A 21850-nucleotide genomic window follows, 5' to 3' on the forward strand; every position below is an offset into this window, starting at 1 on the left:
GCCAATGACTAATCAAGACTAAACTTGGCACATGGAGCTCCAATGACCCACACTACATCCTGGTGCAGTTTGGAGGACGACAGACCATGGATGATGGGACTTCAAGTACCTCCACTCCCCAAGACTGCTGCAAAACTCATCTAATGACCAATCAAGACCAAAGTTGGCACACAGAGCCCCCATGACCCACTCTACATCCTGCTGCAGTTTTGGAGAAGTGTGGACCATGGATGATGGAACTTCCAGTACCTTCACTCACATTCTGAGACTTCTGCAAACCTCATCCAATGACGGATCAAGACCAAACTTGCCACATAGACCTCTCATGACCCACTTTACGTCCTGGTGTTGTTTGGAAAAATTTGGAGATGGATGATGGGACTTGCAGTACCTTTGCTCACTTCCTGAGACCACTGAGACCCTCGCCAATGACTAATCAAGACTAAACTTGGCACATGGAGCTCCAATTACCCACTCTACATCCTGCTACAGTTTGGAGGAGGACAGACCATGGATGATGGGACTTCAAGTACTTCCACTCCCTTCCAAAGATGGCTACAACCCTCCTCTAATGACCAATGAAGACCAAACTTGGCACATAGAGCCCCCATGATCCACTCTACATTCTGCTGCAGTTTGAAAGAGGATGGACTTTGGATGATGGGACTTGCAGTACCTTCACTCACTTACTGACACCACTGCCACCCTCATCTAATGACTGATAAAGACCAAACTGGCACACAGAGCGTCCATGACCCACTCTATATCCTGCTGCTGTTTGTAGGAGGATGGGCCATGGATGATGGGACTTCAAGTACCTTCACTCACTTCCTGAAAATAATGCTGCCGTTATCCAAAGGCCAATAAAGACCAAACTTGGCATACAGAACCAACATTACCCACTTTCTCTAATAACCCGGGCAACGCCGGGTCCCCAAGCTAGTATATAATAAAGAAGAGTGTTTGTATCGGACAGAGGAAGGGCGGAGGGCGGAAGCGTGGAGGGCGGAAGGTGTATGTGCCAGCGTTCTGATTGGCTGCCGCTGTGGTGCTATTTGCATATGGTCTCTGATTGGCCAGCTTCAATAGGAGCCCCTGGTGGAGAAGAGGGTTCATGGCAGAAACGGGGCATGACAGAAGGAAATTTGCATATGGTCTCTGATTGGCCAGCCTCATTTCCAACATTCCGAGATGACAAAGAGAGGAAAAGAAAAGGCCAGAGGGGGCTGAGTCAGACAATTACCAATACAGACCACACTTGGCACACAGAGCCCCCATCACCCACTCTACATCCTACTGCAGGTTGGAGGAGTGTGAACCATGGATGATGGGACTTGCAGTACCACCACTCACATTCTGAGACCGCTGTTAACCTTATCCAATGACTGAACAGGACCAAACTTGCCACATAGAACTCTCATGACCTACTTTACGTCCTGGTGTGTGTTTGGCTGGGGATAGACCATGGATTATGGGACTTGCAGTACTTTTGCGCAATTCCTGAGACCACTGCAACGCTCATCCAATTACCGATAAAGACCAAACTTGGCACACAGAGCCCCCATGACCCACTCTGCATCCTGCTGCAGTTTGAAGGAGAATCGACTTTGGATGATGGGACTTACAGTCCATCACTCACATTCTGAGACCACTGTTAACCTCATCCAATGTCTGATCAGGACCAAACTTGCCACATAGAACTCTCATGACCTACTTTACGTCCTGGTGTGTGTTTGGCTGGGGATAGACCATGGATTATGGGACTTGCAGTACTTTTGCGCAATTCCTGAGACCACTGCAACGCTCATCCAATTACCGATAAAGACCAAACTTGGCACACTGAGTCTCCATGACGCACTCTACATCCAGGTGCAGTTTGAAGGAGGGTGCACCATGGATGATGGGACTTGCAATACCTGCACTCCCTTCCTAAGACCATACACAGAGACCCAGCATGACCCACTCTACATCCTGGTGCGGTTTGGAAGAATTTGACAATGGATGATGGGACTTGCAGTCACTTCACTCACTTCCTGAGACCACTGAGACCCTCGCCAATGACTAATCAAGACTAAACTTGGCACATGGAGCTCCAATGACCCACACTACATCCTGGTGCAGTTTGGAGGACGACAGACCATGGATGATGGGACTTCAAGTACCTCCACTCCCCAAGACTGCTGCAAAACTCATCTAATGACCAATCAAGACCAAAGTTGGCACACAGAGCCCCCATGACCCACTCTACATCCTGCTGCAGTTTTGGAGAAGTGTGGACCATGGATGATGGAACTTCCAGTACCTTCACTCACATTCTGAGACTTCTGCAAACCTCATCCAATGACGGATCAAGACCAAACTTGCCACATAGACCTCTCATGACCCACTTTACGTCCTGGTGTTGTTTGGAAAAATTTGGAGATGGATGATGGGACTTGCAGTACCTTTGCTCACTTCCTGAGACCACTGAGACCCTCGCCAATGACTAATCAAGACTAAACTTGGCACATGGAGCTCCAATTACCCACTCTACATCCTGCTACAGTTTGGAGGAGGACAGACCATGGATGATGGGACTTCAAGTACTTCCACTCCCTTCCAAAGATGGCTACAACCCTCCTCTAATGACCAATGAAGACCAAACTTGGCACATAGAGCCCCCATGATCCACTCTACATTCTGCTGCAGTTTGAAAGAGGATGGACTTTGGATGATGGGACTTGCAGTACCTTCACTCACTTACTGACACCACTGCCACTCTCATCTAATGACTGATAAAGACCAAACTTGGTACACAGAGCCCCCATGACTCACTCTATATCCTGCTGCTGTTTGTAGGAGGATGGCCCATGGATGATGGGACTTCAAATACCTTCACTCACTTCCTGAAAATAATGCAGCCGTTATCCAAAGACCAATAAAGACCAAACTTGGCATACAGAACCAACATTACCCACTTTCTCTAATAACCCGGGCAACGCCGGGTCCCCAAGCTAGTATATAATAAAGAAGAGTGTTTGTATCGGACAGAGGAAGGGCGGAGGGCGGAAGGGTGGAGGGCGGAAGGTGTATGTGCCAGCGTTCTGATTGGCTGCCGCTGTGGTGCTATTTGCATATGGTCTCTGATTGGCCAGCTTCAATAGGAGCCCCTGGTGGAGAAGAGGGTTCATGGCAGAAACGGGGCATGACAGAAGGAAATTTGCATATGGTCTCTGATTGGCCAGCCTCATTTCCAACATTCCGAGATGACAAAGAGAGGAAAAGAAAAGGCCAGAGGGGGCTGAGTCAGACAATTACCAATACAGACCACACTTGGCACACAGAGCCCCCATCACCCACTCTACATCCTACTGCAGGTTGGAGGAGTGTGAACCATGGATGATGGGACTTGCAGTACCACCACTCACATTCTGAGACCGCTGTTAACCTTATCCAATGACTGAACAGGACCAAACTTCGCACATAGACCTCTCATGACCCACTTTACGTCCTGGTGTGGTTTGGCCGGGGATGGACCGTGGATTATGGGACTTGCAGTACCATTGCTCAATTCTTCAGACCACTGCAACCCTCATCCAATTACCAATAAATACCAAACTTGGCACACTGAGTCTCCATGACGTACTCTACATCCAGGTGCAGTTTGAAGGAGGATGCACCATGGACGATGGGACTTGCAATACCTGCACTCCCTTCCTAAGACCATTACAAATGCCAACGATGATGGATCAGGACCACAATTCACACAGAGACCCAGCATGACCCAATCTACATCCTGATGCAGTTTGGAAGAATTTAACAATGGATGATGGGACTTGCAGTCACTTCACTCACTTCCTGAGACCACTGAGACCCTCGCCAATGACTAATCAAGACTAAACTTGGCACATGGAGCTCCAATGACCCACACTACATCCTGGTGCAGTTTGGAGGACGACAGACCATGGATGATGGGACTTCAAGTACCTCCACTCCCCAAGACTGCTGCAAAACTCATCTAATGACCAATCAAGACCAAAGTTAGCACACAGAGCCCCCAAGACCCACTCTACATCCTGCTGCAGCTTTGGAGAAGGGTGGACCATGGATGATGGAACTTCCAGTACCTTCACTCACATTCTGAGACCATTGCAAACCTCATCCAATGACGGATCAAGACCAAACTTGCCACATAGACCTCTCATGACCCACATTACGTCCTGGTGTTGTTTGGAAAACTTTGGAGATGGATGATGGGACTTGCAGTACCTTTGCTCACTTCCTGAGACCACTGAGACCCTCGCCAATGACTAATCAAGACTAAACTTGGCACATGGAGCTCCAATTACCCACTCTACATCCTGCTACAGTTTGGAGGAGGACAGACCATGGATGATGGGACTACAAGTACCTCCACTCCCTTCCGAAGATTGCTGCAACCCTCTTCTAATGACCAATCAAGACCACACTTGGCACACAGAGCCCCCATGATCCACTCTACATCCTGCTGCAGTTTGAAAGGGGATGGACTTTGGATGATGGGACTTGCAGTACCTTCACTCACTTACTGCCACCACTGCCACCCTCATCTAATGACTGATAAAGACCAAACTTGGCACACAGAGCCCCCATGACCCACTCTATATCCTGCTGCTGTTTGTAGGAGGATGGGCCATGGATGATGGGACTTCAAGTACCTTCACTCACTTCCTGAAAATAATGCTGCCGTTATCCAAAGGCCAATAAAGACCAAACTTGGCATACAGAACCGCCATTACCCACTTTCTCTAATAACCCGGGCAACGCCGAGTCCCCAAGCTAGTATATAATAAAGGTTAAAGTTTGTATGCGGCGGACAAAAGTGTGGCGGTGCGACAGGAGGAGTATGTGCCAGCGTTTTGATTGGCCAGCCTGAAAGTTCCAACATTCTGATTGGCTGCCGCAGTGATGCTATTTGCATATGGTCTCCGATTGGCCAGCTTCAATAGGAGCCCCTGGTGGAGAAAAGAGTTCATGGCAGAAACGGAGACATGAGAAGGAAATTTGCATATGGTCTCTGATTGGCCAGCCTCAATTCCAAGATTCCAAGATGACAAAGAGAGGAATGGAAAAGGCCAGAGGGGGCTGAGTCAGACAATTACCAATACAGACCACACTCGACTTCCTACTGCAGTTTGGAGGAGGATGAACCATGGATGATGGGACTTGCAGTACCATCACTCACATTCTGAGACCGCTGTTAACCTCATCCAATGACTAATCAGTACCAAACTTGACACATAGACCTCTCATGACCCACTTTACGTCCTGGTGTGGTTTGGCCGGGGATGGACCATGGATTATGGGACTTGCAGTACCTTTGCTCAATTCTTGAGACCACTGCAACCCTCATCCAATTACCGATAAAGACCAAACTTGGCACACAGAGCCCCCATGACCCACTCTATATCCTGCTGCTGTTTGTAGGAGGATGCACCATGGATGATGGGACTTCAAATTGTGCCAGGTTCTATTAATGTCCCACTCAAGCACCCATTTGGGAGACTTAGTTCTCTATTACACTGACTCTGGGCATGTAAAATGAGGAAGAAGAAGAGGAAGCAACAGCAGAAGAGGGAGAAGCAGAAAAAAAGAGGCTTGAGGCAATGTGCAACGGCTAAAACACAAGACTATTAAAGTACATATAACAATATACACAGAGTTAGAATGCAGTTTAAAATTCACCAAAATGCAAGTTAATATTCACAAGTGAAAATTGACTGGGTAGGCTTGTTGGAAGAGATAGGTCTTCAGCTGTGTCTTACATGATGACAGCTGATTTAGTCAGATAAGTTATTTCAAGACACAGTAAAGTTTTCCTTTCAGTTGAGAAGGGGGAAAGGTACCTTTATGTACTGCAAGAGGATTTCGTCCTTTTGTAGGTGACGATGACAGATGTACGGTCCAATGTATTTCTCCAACGTGACTGGGATAAGTTCTGCTGCTGGAACTTTATCAAACATACGAAATACTATTGTATTTGCATCTCCCTAGGAGGCAGAAAACAAACAAACAACAATGGAAAAACAGTTGTTGCAAAAGGTAAGTCCACGCAGCCAAGGTGTTTAGGTCATTGATTTCCAGTATTATGTTCGCACAAAAGTCACTGTATCCACCAACACCAATTTGGATTTGGTGAAAAACCTTCATTCTTCTGTACCAAAGATTTGTTTTGCCCATCTTTCTCTCACACACACAAACACATACAGAAACCAATTTATTACATATATACCCCGACTTTCTTCCTAAGGGTAGGTGGCTCTCTACATATTCTTGGATTTTGCAATATCTGGAGGATGTCAGAATGGCACATGGAAGAGGGTTTACACCACTTGAGCCTCCCAACATCCTACAACGTAGTTTTGGCTGAAAAAGTATGGCTGTGTTAAAGCAAACCACTGGATTTCTTGACAAGCAAGGGTTTCAAGCCAAGGTCAAATCCAATTGTAGTCCCAAGTAGAGCAGACACGTTGAATTCAATGAGATTTGGGAATCGGTGACAAACAAGTCCCATTCATGAGAGCTAGCACATAATCATAGAATTGGAAGGGGCCCAGGGGCTATTCAGTCCAACCCCTTTCTGCCAGGAAACAAAAGTACAATCAAGCACCCCTGACAAATGATAATCCAGCCTGTTTAAAAGCCTCCATATAAGGAGATTCCACTGGACTCTGAGGCAGAGAGCACCAGGGTTGAACAGCTCTAGTTCTCCCTAATATTCAGGTGGAACCTCCTTTCCATTGAACCCATGGATCTATTGAGTCCTAGTCTCCAGGGCAGCAGAAAGGAAGCCTCTCCCTATTCCTTAGGACAGCCTTTTGGATATTTATACATTGCTATCATGTCTCCTCTCAACCTTCTCTTCTGCAACTAAGCAGACCCAGCTCTTGATTCATATCTACATACCTTTGATCATTTTGGTTGCCCTCCTCTAGACACCTTTCAACTTGAATTGCTTTGCCCAGAACTGGATTATTATTCCAGGTGCGGTCTGACCAAAGTAGAAGAGAAGGGCACCACAACTTTGTTGATCTAGACACGACACTCCTTTTGATGCAACCTAAAATCACACTGGCTTTTTAGCTGCTGTATCACACTTTTGACTCATGCTCAACATGTGGTCTACTAATTTATTATTTATTTTATTTACAGTATTTATATTCCACCCTTCTCACCCCAAAGGGGACTCAGGGAGGATCACAGAACACATATACGGCAAACATTCAATGCCATTATACACTGGCAGGACAGACACAGTACATAAAGAGGGATATATAGGATTTCCTCATCTTTTGTGTCTTGGAGGTTGTACTTGATTCATGGGGGTGCTGTCGCTCCATCCACCATGCCGAAGAGCCCTGTTCACAGACTTCCTGCTTTTGATTGAATCGTAGGTATTTTTCTGGGATTTCCTTATGGTGCAATTAAAATATCTCCCTGCTTTTAAGCGATACCGATTTATCTACTCACAGCTGTTTTTGATTTGTTAGCTGATCAGTGAGCAGGGCTGAAGGTTGGGTGCTCACCCCCCGACTCAGCCTTCAAAATGCCAACCTTTTGATGGGCAAGATTTATTGCAGTTGGTGGTTAACCTGCTGTGCTAAAGCCTGGCACCAAGATCTTTTTCCTATGTTCTGTTGTCAAACCAGGGGTCCCTCATCCTGTATCTGTGCATTTCATTTTTTTTCTGGCTAAGTGAAGTATCTTATATTTCTCTATGTTGACATTCATTTTGTTAGTTTTGCCAATCAGCTCTCTAATGTGTTATAGTCCTTTTGGATTTATTTATTTATTTATTAATCAGTTTTGTATTTATTTATTTATTTATTTATTTATTTATTTATTTAGCAGTTTGTCTTCTCACCTCCATCGAGGGAATCAGGCCGGTTTCCAACAGTAATATCACAAACAGTCATTAAAAACATCATATTATATATTAGACTAAAAACATTAAAATAGCAAAATGCAGTCATATGATTACAATGGTCAGTCGTCACAATAAAATCGTTGTTCGTCATCATCCATCCATATAACAGAATATTGACTCACTCGTTGAATGCCAATTTCCAGAGCCAAGTTTTCACCTGTTTTCTGAACGTCAAGATAGAAGGGGCAGTTCTGATCTCCAGTGGGAGAGAGTTCCAGAGCCAAGGAGCCACCACCGAGAAGGCCCTGTCCCTCGTCCCCACCAGACGCGCTTGTGAGGCTGGTGGGACCGAGAGCAGGGCCCCTCCGGACGATCTTAACAATCTTGATGGTTCATAGGGGAGTCGTTTAGGGCTTTATAGGTTGAATTGTGCTTGGAAGCTAATTGGCAGCCAGTGGAGCTGGTGCAACAGAGGAGTAGTATGCTCCCTGTACCCCACTCGTGTTAGTATTCTGGCTGCCGCTCGTTGGACTAGTTGGAGCTTCCGGGCAGTCTTCAGAGGCAACCCCATGTAGAGAGCTTTGCAGTAATCTAAACAGGATGTAACCAAAGCGTGGACCACCGTGGCCAAGTCAGACTTCCCAAGGTACGGGCGCAGCTGGCGCACAAGTTTTAATTGTGCAAAAGCTCCCCTGACCACCGCTGAAACCTGGGGCTCCAGGCTCAGTGATGAGTCCAGGATCACTCCCAAGCTGCGAACCTGCGCCTTCAGGGGGAGTGTAACCCCATCAAGCACAGGCTGTATCCCTATGCGCTGTTCGGCCTTTCGACTGACCAGGAGTACCTCTGTCTTGTCTGGATTTAGTTTCAATCTGTTGTCCCTCATACAGTCTGTTACAGCAGCCAAGCACCGGTTCAGGACTTGAATAGCCTCCTTAGTAGCAGGTGGAAAGGAGTAACAGAGTTGGACATCATCTGCGTACAGATGACACCACACCCCGAAACTCTGGATGATCTCTCCCAACGGCTTCATGTATATGTTAAACAACATAGGGGACAATACTGAACCCTGTGGGACTCCACAGTACAATGGCCGTGGGGTCGAGCAGGAGTCCCCTAACGACACCTTCTGGGATCAACCCTCAAGGAAGGACTAGAGCCACTGCAAAGCAGTACCCCCAAGGCCCATTCCCGCGAGGCGTCCCAGAAGGATACCGTGGTCGATGGTATCGAAGGCCAATGAGAGGTCCAGCAGAACCAACAGGGACACACTCCCCCTGTCTAGTTCCCGGCGAAGATCATCCACTAAGGCGACCAAGGCTGTCTCGGTACCATGTCCCGGCCTAAAGCCAGACTGCGCCGGATCTAGATAATCCGTGTCTACCAGGAACTCCTGGAGCTGCGAGGCCACCACACGTTCCAGGACTTTGCCCAAGTAGGGTAGATTGGAAACTGGCCGAAAGTTGACAAATTGAGTGGGGTCCAGTGATGGTTTTTTCAACAGCGGTTTTATAACAGCTTGTTTTAAGCTGGCTGGAATGTTGCCTTCCCGAAGGGAGGCATTGACCACCACCTTTACCCGCTCTGCCAACCCCCCTCTGGCTTCCTTTACCAGTCAGGATGGGCAGGGGTCTAGGATGCATGTGGTAGGCCTCGCCTCTCCAAGAACCCTGATGACATCTTCGAGTTGAACAGATCGAAACGAATCCATCAAAACTGGACAAGCAGATGCTTGTGTTACATCCTCAGAGACTGCCGTTAAGGTGGTGTCAAAGCCCGAACGGATCAAAGCGACTTTGTCTGCAAAGGACTGAGCAAAAGCTTCACAGCAAGCTGCCAAGTCGTCAGGGGACCCATCCTGAGAGGTGGGGTTCAACAACCCTCTGACTACTCGAAACAGCTCTGCCGGACGGTTCCTTGCGGACGCAATATTAGCCGAATAGAAGGAATTTTGTGCGGCCTCTATTGCCACGCCGTACGCCCTTAGGTAAAGGCGCAGGCGTGTTCGGTTTGACTCGCTAGGTTCTTTCCACCACACGCTCTCTAGTCACCTCTTAGTTCGCTTCATCTCCACCAACTCCTCGTTGAACCAAGGAGATGGTTTAGTTCGGCTACTTAAGAGGGGGCGCTCCGGAGCAATCGTGTCTATTGCCCTAGTCAACTCACTGTTCCAGTGGGAGACCAGGGCATCAACAGCATCACCAACCGAGGCGACGGAAAAATCCCCAAGAGCTGTCAGGAATCCCTCTGGATCCATAAGCCTCCTGGGGCGGACCATCTTAATGGGTCCACCACCCCTGAGAAGGTTAGAAGTTGCAGAGAGTCTAAACCTGATCAGGTGGTGGTCGGTCCATGGCAAAGGCGTGATTGACAACTCCTCCACACCGCCACCTTCTTCCCAACCCTGACAGAAGACCAAGTCAAGTGTGTGTCCAGCACAGTGGGTAGGGTCAGATAGTAGCTGGAACAGCCCCATAGTTGCCATGGTGGCCATGAAGTCTTGAGCTGCCCCCGAAAGAGTGGTCTCTGCGTGGACATTGAAGTCCCCCAGCACTATAAGCCGCTGGGACTCCAATGCCAGGCCCGAGACCAACTCTGCAAGCTCAGGTAGGGTGGCTGTGGTGCAGCGGGGTGGTCGGTACACCAACAGCATCCCTATTCTGTCCCGGTCTCCTAACCTCAGGTGGACACATTCAAACAAGGTCGGCTGTAGGGCAGGGCACCTGATCAAGGAGATGGAATCTTTATAGGCTATTGCACCAGCCTCCCCGCCCCTCAGATCTTGGTTGGTGCTGCACAGCATAACCTGGTGGGCAAAGCTGGGTGAGATTAACCTCTCCAGCTGTGTCCATCAGGTCTCCGTGATGCACGCCAGATCTGCTTTTTCATCAAGGATTAGATCCTGAATGGTTGATGTTTTACCATTGACAGACCTGGCGTTCAACAGCACCACCTTTAATCCGGGAGGGCCGTCTACCTTGGTACCCAAATTTACCATGTCGGGAGAACATTTTGGAATTTTCTTCAAGGTTTGCTCACGAATTGGTTTTTTAACTCTCCTTTTCCCATATCTCCCCCTCCCCATCATCACCTCTATGGGCCCCACCCCCTGAGGACTGGAATTCCCCCCCTCCCTCCATCCCCTTTCGTTCTCCACATCTTGATAGTTCAATATTGCACTGTTATATGATCATCAGTAACCCAGCCAGTTGTTATATGATCATCAGTAACCCAGCCATATACATCAGTAACCCAGCCAGTTGAAAACCATCATTTCCACCATTCTTATAGTTCAGTTCCTCCGCTTCATATAACCATCTCCAATTCTCCCCTGCCATTCGACCATTATTGAAGATGATTATAAAGTGCACAATGTAAAGTGCAAATGCAGACTTAAAGTGACAGTTCAATAGCAGCATTGGAATTAATAACCAACAGATACCTATCCGTTAATTAAAATGCTAGCAAGTCATCTATCACAGCAATATAATGAGGAATTAAATTACAATGGCATTTATTCACAGTGCAATTATTGTTGGCAAGAAATTGGCAATTGGCAGTACTAAATTAACACTGGGTAGGGACAAAGGGAAAGTGTAAAGTGCAAGTCACAATAGCTTGAGAGGTACTCGCAGCTTGACCTTGGGTTCCAGGAGGGAACCGTATAATTCCTCTGCTGATGACCTTCAGTCAATCTGCAGCTGTTGGCAATCTTCTCTGAGCATAGATGGATCAGTAGCACCACAACACACAATAAGCCCTGTTAAATCCACTGCCCAGGATGGAACACAATAGTACTGCAAGTTAATCACTCCACACTCAGTTAATCACTCCACACAAAGAAGGAAAAAAGCAAGTCCAATGAGTTGGGTAGGTCTAAACTCCTTAGTCAAAACAGACTTCCTGTTGAATGGATGGAAGGATGACTGACCCTTGGCAAGCCGAGGACGTCTATGGTGTCAGCTGGCGACTGACAACTGGATACAGATACAGATAGTAAAAGAGCAGCTTCACAAACTAACAAACCCACAGACTGAATGGAATGGCGGTCAGAACCGCGCGTTGCAGGCCCGCAGCAGCCGCCACACACTGGGAGGCCCCGATGGCCAACACAAAGAGCTCCTAATCCTGATCCTGTCCTCTGGAGTATTAACTCTCCCTCCCAATTTGGTGCCATCTGCAAACTTGATCAGCATGATGCAGTGTTTCTGAGTGTCAGATTAGGACTAGGAGACCAAGGTTCAAATTTTGGCTCAACGAGGAAAACACTGCAGATGATGTCCTCGGAGAGGGTCTTGCCAAGAAAAACTAAAACAGGGTCACTGTTAGTTGACATCAACTTGCAGACGCATAACAACAAACTCTCAGAAAGCATTTAGACCTGAGATCTTCAATCTGAGTCCACCTCTCTGCTTCTCTGAGAATATTGGCACATGTCATGCTTTAGCACTGCAATTTCCCTCACCTTTTCAAAGTCGCAGAGGGCTAGCCGACAGTTGTACTTCCGGTAGAGGTCCAGTAAGCCCTGAAGAGCAGCAACCAAGTCTGACAGGCTCTTGATTTCATCCTGAAATACAAACCAGGGATGATGTTTCTTGAGTCAACAGTCTCATGCAGCACTTTGTGGATCAAGGAAAGCAAAGAGGGGGACAGGAGAGGAATGTGAACTTCCAGGTTTAGTGATACTGTAGACTTGTAACATTTTACACTCATGAAATGAAATGACAAATTAATAATCTTGTTGAGGGATAAATCACTGGACACATTTTCAGAATGGAAACCCTTTTATCACTATACATCTGAGAGAAAGGGGAAGACTTTATATATAGGTTTGGAATAATAATAATAATAATAATAATAATAATAATACACTTGGGAAGTGTTCGACTTATGATTTTGAGATACGAAAGCCAGCATATATATCTTGCTTGCTGTGACATACTGTGTTTTTGTGTCAGTAAAATAATAATAATAATAATAATAATAATAATAATAATAAATTCATTACTCTTCTCACCTCCATCGAGGGAATCAGGCCGGTTTCCAACAGTAATATCACAAACAGTCATTATATTTCCTTGCGGCTGGAAATATAAACTGTTAGGACATTTATTTTAGATTGAGATAAACATAAGTAAAGTGTTTGTGGGACATAAAGTGAAAGAAAAATACTAAATTATAGAGAAATTGAAAAACAGGGAAGCAAGAAATCCACGTTTACAATTAATGTATATATGTGTGTGTTGCAGTTTAGAATTCTATGTAATTAGTGTAGAGAGCCATGTTGTGTAGTTTGATATGTAATTGTTAGGTATGTCTGTGATTTCATGTATGCAAACATATTGTTGTTTGTTTATTTCTATCTTTCTTCTGTTAAGAAACATTAAAATACGTACTGTAAAAAATGAGATACAAATGAAAAATGTGCATGTTTTCACAGGAGTCTAAATAGGTGCTCTGTTCTCTTCTACTTTTCTATGCCCCCAAGTGTAGCAGAATCCTTACCAAAGGAACTGAGTGCCAGGAGGATGCCAATCCAACTTCCCCTTGCCATTGACTGGTAAAAAACACTTGTGCCATTTCAAGCCCATTTTCTGGCCAATTGGCCTGTTTGGGAAAAAAGGACACATGTATGATATTTCTAGAGATATCAACCTAAATGATATTCTTTTTTTTTTTTCAAGAGAATGACTCTGCTTTACCTTATCAGTTAACTCAAGGTTCCGTGCGCCTTGCTCCAGCCACTTTGCGATTCTTCTCTAGAAGGGAAATATCAAACTAGTTTATATAGTTTGAAAAGGGAAATATCAAACTAGTTTATATATATCTGAGGATGCTTGCCATAGATGCAGGCGAAACGTCAGGAGAAATGCCTCTAGAACATGGCCCTATAGCCCGAAAAAACCTACAAGAACCTAGTGATTCCAGCCATGAAAGCCTTCGACAATACAAACTAGTTTATATTTTAAACAAGCATGGTGCTCATTCCCAAACCCAATCAGCCTGAGTCCCAATTCTGGGGGAAAGAGCAGGATATAAAGAAAATCATTCCCAGTCAAAATCTACGCTGGTGTGAACATTACTGTAGCACTCAGAGTGGCCTCTCGAGATAATCTGTGTCAACCTCAAGGCCCATGGGCGAAATGCGACCTGCCATGTCCTTTGATTGGCCCTCCAGATGCTGGGCTATAGTTCCTGTATTCCTCAACAGATATGACTGGAGCTGATGGAAGTTGGAATACAGTAACACCTTGGGAGGCTGCTGTTTTTTCTGTTGAGTAAGGAGAGTGGGCTTTAAATGTAGATACAAGGCTTAGGGTATCATGTCTGACTTCAAAATGTTATTTAATCTTTCAACAACTCAAGAGCCACAAGTGCCGTTGAGTTGCAATTCCCACAATCCCCAGTCCACATGGTGGATCATCCAAAGTGATGGGAGTCATCCTTCAAAAACATCTGGGGACCCAAACTGGGTAAAAACTTAAGAGTACTGACCACTATGTGAAAGAAATTATAGTTGGCCCTCTCTCTATATCCACGGATTCTCCGTCCATGAATTCAACGGCCCTTTAAAGGCACCCATAAGAGAGATAATAATAATAATCATCATCATCATCCACTTTATTTATATTTTGCTTTATCTCCCCGGAGGGACTCAGAGCAGATTGTAGTATATAAGGCAAACTTTCAATGCCTTTTACACAACAAACGACATAGAATACACAGATAAGGTAAAGGCCTTCCCCTTTTCATCTCCGGTATCTGGAGGCGATGCTCAGCTCCAGCCATGGGGAGGTGCTCTTGTTCCATTTTCCATGCCAAGGAACCTGCTTTCTGTAGACTTCTGAGATCTTTTTGCCGGCATGTCTGCATAAGGAGCCCTTTTACCTTTCCACGGAGGCGGGAAGGTCTACACCGATCTACTCAAACTGTTAGGCAGGCAGAAGCTAGGCCTGACTGTTGGGAGCTCGCCCCGACTTGCAGCTTCGAACTGCTAACCCTCCATTCAGAAGCTTTTCCTGCAGCTAGCGGTTTCAACCACTGTGCTACTGTGGCCCCTCAAATGTGAAAATCAATTGAAATGATTTTGACACATGTGCAGTAGATTATTTCTGAATACACCACAACATGAAAAAGAGATTCTCACACACACATTAATCACCCACGAGATTTTACCTCTCCTTGAGGCAAAAACCGCCTCACGAAAGGAATGACAACATTCCCAAGCCACAACCACAGCTCTTTGTGGGAAGCCATAGCGGAGATGGTGCTTAGTAGTTGATCTAGCATTTTCTCATCCAAACTTTTCTCAAAGTCAGCCTGGAAAGGAGGAAGGAGATATTTGTATAATCAAGGGATGAGTAACAATGGGCCAACATGCCATCCCACAGTTTTTTGTGCCCTTCCTTTCTCTTCCAAGCGAATAGAAAAAAAATGGGTTTGAAAAAGGAATATCATGTATAAGCCAAATAGTGGGGGAATCAATTAACTTCATGGGAGCTCCATTAATGATTTCTGTATTCAAAAGTGAGAATAAGGATCTGGTAAATCAAAATCTTGTATTACTCGTGTTATGTGCTGCAAGACTCAAAACAATGAAAACCTGGAAAAAGTTTGAGACTCTGAAAATAAAGATGGGATTAAACAGGTTAAGGGTGATAGTGCTATTGGAAAAGTTAACTTATAAAGTATTGCACTCCAGATCTGAGAACACCTATGACCACAGCACCACACTAGTCCAATATAAGAAAACAGCTTATTGTAGAAACATGCAGAGTATAGGAAAAAATCAGGAATAACGAAAGTAGATGTATAACCCAAAAAGGTTTAGCAATAAGTGATAATCCAACAGGAATCCAAATGTTTTTTAAAGATTCAAAGGTAATACAGTTCAGGAATATCCCAAAGTCACAAGAACAGCTTAAGTCCACAAGCAAAAGGTATACTTAGTAAAACTTGAACAGAAAACCCAAGAACACAGAAACTCCCAGAATACTTGAATCCCAAACCAAGGCTTAACTTGAAACAAGAACCAGAGAACTCAGGCCTAGTTTCTCACTTGAACGCTACATTGCCTAAACTAACTCTTATGTAAACAACTCGCTCATTAACAGGCACACATGGAGTCATGCCGTTTCCCCACAAATTCTCTCCCCAACTTTCCCACACAAGTGCTCTGACCTACAATGCCTATTTTCTACTCTGATCTGTAAAATAAGAGTTTTGTTGTCCAAGAAAGATTGTGGTTGAGAAATCAATGAGCACATTACAATGGCTTATAAAGCCCTAAACAGTACCGGCCCAACTTACCCGTCCGAACGTATCTCCCTTTACGAACCACTGAGCACTTTAAGATCATCTGGGGAGGCCCTGCTCTCGGTCCCGCCTTCGTCACAAGCATGTTTGGCGGGGACAAGAGACAGGGCCTTCTTAGTGATGGCCCCTCGGCTATGGAATGCCTTCTCTAGGGAGATCAGATCTGCTCCCTCCCTCTTGATGTTTCAGAGGCAAGTTAAAACGTGGCTATTCGAGCAAGCGTTTACAAATACAGAGTAGCTAATATAGGAAATCGAATGACCTGACAATGGAATTGGACAATGCTTGAGAATAACGAGATGCTGATGATGTTGCTTTTATTGCCTTTGTGATGTCCTATATTGTTTAATGTTTTTTATCTATTATGTTTTATGTATACTGATTTGTTGGAAACCACCTTGAGTCGCCAATTGGTTGAGAAAGGCGGTATACAAATACAGAAAATAAATAAATAAATAAATAAATGATGATACGTAGCAGATAGAAGGAGAACAACGTAGAAGGAACTGAAGTGGGATACAACAATTGTATTACATTTTAAATAAATAAATCAGAAAAATATGTTTAAATTATAAAAAAGAAAGGAACTTTCTTCTCTAAAGGTTTAGGAAAAGGAGAGAAATCCACAGGTTTTGGGAGAGAGATGCAGGTCACAATCAGTACTGGGAGAAGTATCATAATAGGTCCCTGGATGCATGGACCTTCTGTTAGAAGTGTATCATATTCTAGATATTTCAGAAGAAAGAAGCATCAGGGGCAGCGTTGCAAGGTACAACAAGAGGAGCTGTTCAAAGAGAAGATATCTCAAGTGCGTTACCTGGTGTCGTAGCCAGATGTACTGTGCAGAGTAGAGGTTGCCTTCTTTTAGCTGCAGAAGGACATCCTTGAATATGTCCTCATTGTGCAGAAACTCCAGCCAAGACATTCCACTAGAAGCACAAGGGTTTGGGATTGGGAGACAGACATTCCAGACATGAAAACAAGGCACTGAATAGTAGGGGGTGTCTTTGAAAAGCACTGGAAACAAGGCTGATATTGGTAATGCAATTCCTGGCATTGCAATCTTTAGGTGAGGCTTCACTGCTAATGAAGACATATGAAAGAGGGTCGTGTATGAATCAAATAGATTTCAATGAATACAAAAGCCACTTATCCAAATTGTTATTTCAATAAACCTCACCGTCTAGACATTGCTGCATAGCACCTTTCATTTTCATAGGAAGGGCGAAAATTTATTTATTTATTTATTATTTAAACTTATATGCCGCCACTCCCCTGGGGCTCAGAGCGGCTTACAAGAATAGCCAAAATCTAACAAAATTTAAAAGCAATTTAAAACAATTTAAAAACAACAATATCAAACATTAAAAGCCTGTTGAAACAGGTATGTCTTACATGCCCTGCGGAAAGCTGGTAAGTCCCGCAAGGCATGGACTTCAGGTGGCAGAGTATTCCAGAGTGATGGTGCCACTGCTGTGAAGGCTCTGCGTCTGGTTGCTGTTAGACACAAAGTCTTGACACTGGGGACTTCCAATAGATCTTGGTCCTCAGAACGGAGGGATCTCTGGGGTTGGTAGGGGGTGAGGCAGTCCCTCAGATACATCGGCCCCAGACCATGCAAGGCCTTAAAGGTGAGTACCATCACTTTGAAAGTGATCCGGTGCTCAATTGGTAACCAATGCAGCTGTAGTAAGATTGGGGTTATGTGGCATCTCATCGGAATTCCTGCAAGAAGCCGAGCAGCTGCATTTTGTACCAACTTGAGCTTCCGGATCACCGACAGAGGAAGGCCAATGTAGAGGGCGTTACAGTAGTCCAGTCTAGAGATGACCGTGGCCTGGATCACCGTAGCTAGGTCGTCCCTGGACAGGTAGGGGGCCAGCCGTCTAGCCTGCCGCAGATGAAAGAAGGCGGTTCTGCTAACAGCGGAGACCTGGGCATCCATCGTCAGCAGATGGTCCAAAAGGATTCCCAGACTCTTTACCAATGATGACGGGCGTAGCGCCTCGCCATCCAGCGTAAGCAGCTGGATGTCCCCACTGCCCAGTTGACCCAGCCATAGGATCTCCGTCTTTGCTGGATTCACCCTCAACCTGCTGGCACGCAGCCATCCTGTAACGGCCTCGAGGCACTGATGGAAACAATCGGGTACAGAGTCCGGTCAGCCTTCCATCTTCAGCACCAGCTGAGTGTCATCGGTGTACTGATAACACTCAAGCCCAAAACCTCGAACCAGCTGAGCAAGTGGTCACATATAGATGTTAAATAACAGAGGGGAGAGAATGGCCCCCTGAGGAACCCCACAAGATAGAGGGGACCTCTCAGAGACCAGGCCTCCCCTCTCCACTCGCTGTCCACGGTTGTGAAGAAAGGAGGACAGCCAGTTTAAAGCTGTCCCCCTGACTCCAGCAACAGCAAGGCGGTGGGTCAAAAGATTGTAATCGACTGTGTCAAATGCTGCTGTGAGATCCAATAACACAAGCAGTGCTGACCCGCCCTGGTCAAGCTGGCATCGAAGGTGATCCGTGATGGAGACCAGCACAGTCTCTGTCCCATGCCCCGCACGGAAGCCGGACTGGAAGGGATGTAGTCCAGCTGTGTCGTCTAGGAATTGCTGCAACTGCTCTGCTGCTGCCCTCTCAATCACCTTGCCCAGGAATGAGAGATTCGAAACTGGGCGGTAACTGGAGGGAACCGAACAATCTAAGTCTGGTTTCTTCAGCAGGGGAGAGACCACCACCTCTTTTAAACCCTCTGGAAAAACTCCTTGCTCAAGGGAGCTGTTTAAAATCTTCAACAGAGGGTCGCGTAATCCCTCCAAGCAGGATTTCACCAACCAAGAGGAGCAAGTGGTCGGTCTAGCTGCAGCTATGAGCCTATCGACAGCCCCTGCGTCTAGCGGGATGAACCGGTCAAGGATGGGCCCAGCAAGTGGCCACGGAGTCTCAAGTTCTCTCACTGTATCAATTGTGGCAGGGAGGTCCCGGCGAAGTAGCGAGATCTTGTCTGCAAAGTAGCTCTGAAAAACCTCGGCTGAAGGGGCCTGATCACCACTGTTTGGGACAGTAGGAACCGTCGTTAGAGATCAAATTATTTTGAACAATTTTGCCGGGCATGAGCTAGCAGACGTTATCAAAGAAGCATAAAATACTAGCTTTGCCTCGGTGATAGCATGCTCATAGGACTCCCTAAATGCCTCATAAGCTGATCTCGATGCTCTGTCACAGAGTTCTCGCCACACGCCCTCCAGCCGTCTCTTTTCTTGCTTCATCAGTAGAAGTCCCTCGGTGAACCAAGGAGACCGATTTCGGCGGGGTCTGAGAGGGCATCTAGGGGCGATCTCGTCGAGTGCATTGGATAGCCTGATGTTCCATGTGTCCACCTGCACATCGATCGAGTCGCTGGCAGGCTCCAGATCCCTCAGAGCATTCCGGAACCTACTGGGTTCCATAAGTCTCCTTGGGCGAGCCCAAATTGGCTCGGCGCCCTTGCAGCGTGGGTAGGCATGCTCCAACCGGACTCTCAGGGCGCAGTGATCCGACCATGGAACCTCTATTGTGGAGGCTTGGGTCACTTGAATTCCTGCGCTGAGAATCAAATCTAACGTGTGTCCCGCCCGATGCGTGGGCCCAGTACTACAAAACGAGAGTCCTAGTATCTCCATGGTAGACACTAGGTCCACAGCCGCTAATGAACAAGAGTCTGCATCAGCGTGGACATTGAAATCCCCCAAGACGATAAGTCTGGGGAACCTCAAGGACCACTAAGACACAGTCTCAAGCAGTTGGGATAGGCTGTCTGCTGGTGCGCTAGGCGCACGGTACACAAGCAGAAAGGCTATGCTCTCACAGGAATCCCACACCAGGCCAACACTTTCAATGCCAGAGATGCTCAGCACAGGAACTGCCCTAAGAGAAAAACTTTCTAGGGCGAGCACAGCCACCCCCCCCCCCCCCGCCTCCCAGTCCGCATGTCAAATCCTTATTTGTACCTTTACAGAAGCACTGCCTTGTAAAGTGTTGTCGGCAGAATCTGAATTCTATTCCTATTCTTATTACTATTAATAATAATCTATACACATAATAAAAGTTAAAATCTGTATATATTTGTGTGGCTGGCTCCTGCCTCCACAAACAGCTATAGCTCCCATCATTCAGGAGACACCAATTGCCCTGCCTCCAATGACACTCTGCAGGTTATCATGAGTGCCATGAACATGTACAAGAGCCTTGCCACTATCCTCCTGAACACCATACTGCCCACCACCCAAGTGAAGGCAATCATATAAGGACCATTTCATCCTAGATTTTATGTGTTTTCTCCACAACAGACATCCCAGTATTTCTGACTCTCTCCATTAGTGTGGAATTTGCATAACCCTGCCCAGTGCCTCTCCCTTAACCCTTTCCTATTCTTTTCTATGGCACACGGCAAACAGAGGATTTGATCAGCAACTGAACATACTAGAGAAGTTTGAGGAGAATTCACCATGATTTGTAAGAGTTGTAGGCATTGGGATACATAGTTCACTTGCAACCTAAGAACTGCACTCTGAACTCTACCAACAATGGCCTTGGAACTTACTTGGAACGCAAAACCACAATGACCAAGAAAAAATACTGGAGGTCTTTGGAGAGATTTAGAGGAGTTGTAGTCACCTACATCCAGAGCACACTATGAACCCAACCACGGATGGATCTGGACCAAACTTGGCACGCATATCCAAAATGCCCAAATCTGAATACTGTTGGATTTTGAGGGGAATTGGCCTGGACATTTTGGAGTTGTAGGTACTGGGATTTACAGTTCACCTGCAATCCATGAGCACTCTGAACTCCACCAAAGATGGAATTGGACCAAAGTTGGCACATTTAGCCCCCATGACCAGCAAAAGATACTGGAGGTCTTTGGGGAAAATTCTCCTTGATTTGGGGATGTTGTAGTTCACCTGCATCCAGAGAGAACTGTAAACCCAAACTAGGCACACATACCTGACCTGGACCAAACTAGGCACACATACCTGATATGTTGAAGTTTGATTACTGGAGGGATTTGGGAGGGAGCTGATCTTTTTTCTGGGAGTTGTAGTTGAGCCACAACCAGAGAAACTGTGACTCCCACCGATGATGGACCTGGACCAAACTCGGCAAACAGAACCCTCATGACTGACTCACCATAGTGGGAGTTGTAGTTTACCTTACAGCCAGAGAGCACACTGAACCTGACCGATGACACAACTACAACAAACTTGCTCAACATGAAAAAAATTTAAGTACTGATGAAGTTTCTCGAGGTTAACTTGGCATTACGTCAGTTGTACCTAATCCACAACCTTATGCATTTTGTAGAATTTTAAAAATGACTTTTTCAAATAGCCCAGGCAACGCCGGGTACCCAAGGTAGTAACAATAACAAGAAGAAGACGAAGAAGAAGAAGAAGAAGCAATTGTTTGAGAAAGTTGTCATTTATGCATGTATGCACACGCATATTAAAAAAAGAACAAGGCCAACCTGAATTTCTCAGACCCAAACGCACCACAAAATGTCACCAGCTTTGTTTGTGCCCGTAGTACCTACAGAAGGACATAAAGACCTATTTTACAAGACAAATCTGCAAATGTTAAATCCAGATGAAAAGTAAACCAAGAA

The 21850-nt window shown here is 45.9% G+C and overlaps 1 protein-coding gene across 3 annotated transcripts in view; it reads right to left on the minus strand.

The window, feature by feature from the left end:
* The window catches only part of KNTC1 (kinetochore associated 1), a 165157-nt gene that overhangs the window by 81153 nt on the left and 62154 nt on the right, over positions 1–21850 (minus strand). For all 3 annotated transcript variants that reach the window (XM_067473103.1, XM_060786016.2, XM_067473104.1), the window contains 7 exons: positions 21713–21774; positions 17019–17130; positions 15062–15205; positions 13588–13644; positions 13391–13492; positions 12351–12452; positions 5865–6008 (listed from right to left, as the gene is read on the minus strand). In XM_067473103.1, coding sequence (XP_067329204.1) covers positions 5865–6008; positions 12351–12452; positions 13391–13492; positions 13588–13644; positions 15062–15205; positions 17019–17130; positions 21713–21774 — 723 coding nt within the window. The remainder of the gene's footprint in view (positions 1–5864; positions 6009–12350; positions 12453–13390; positions 13493–13587; positions 13645–15061; positions 15206–17018; positions 17131–21712; positions 21775–21850) is intronic.

This window comes from Anolis sagrei, chromosome X, assembly GCF_037176765.1.
Source record: "Anolis sagrei isolate rAnoSag1 chromosome X, rAnoSag1.mat, whole genome shotgun sequence".
NCBI classification, from domain to species: domain Eukaryota; kingdom Metazoa; phylum Chordata; class Lepidosauria; order Squamata; family Dactyloidae; genus Anolis; species Anolis sagrei.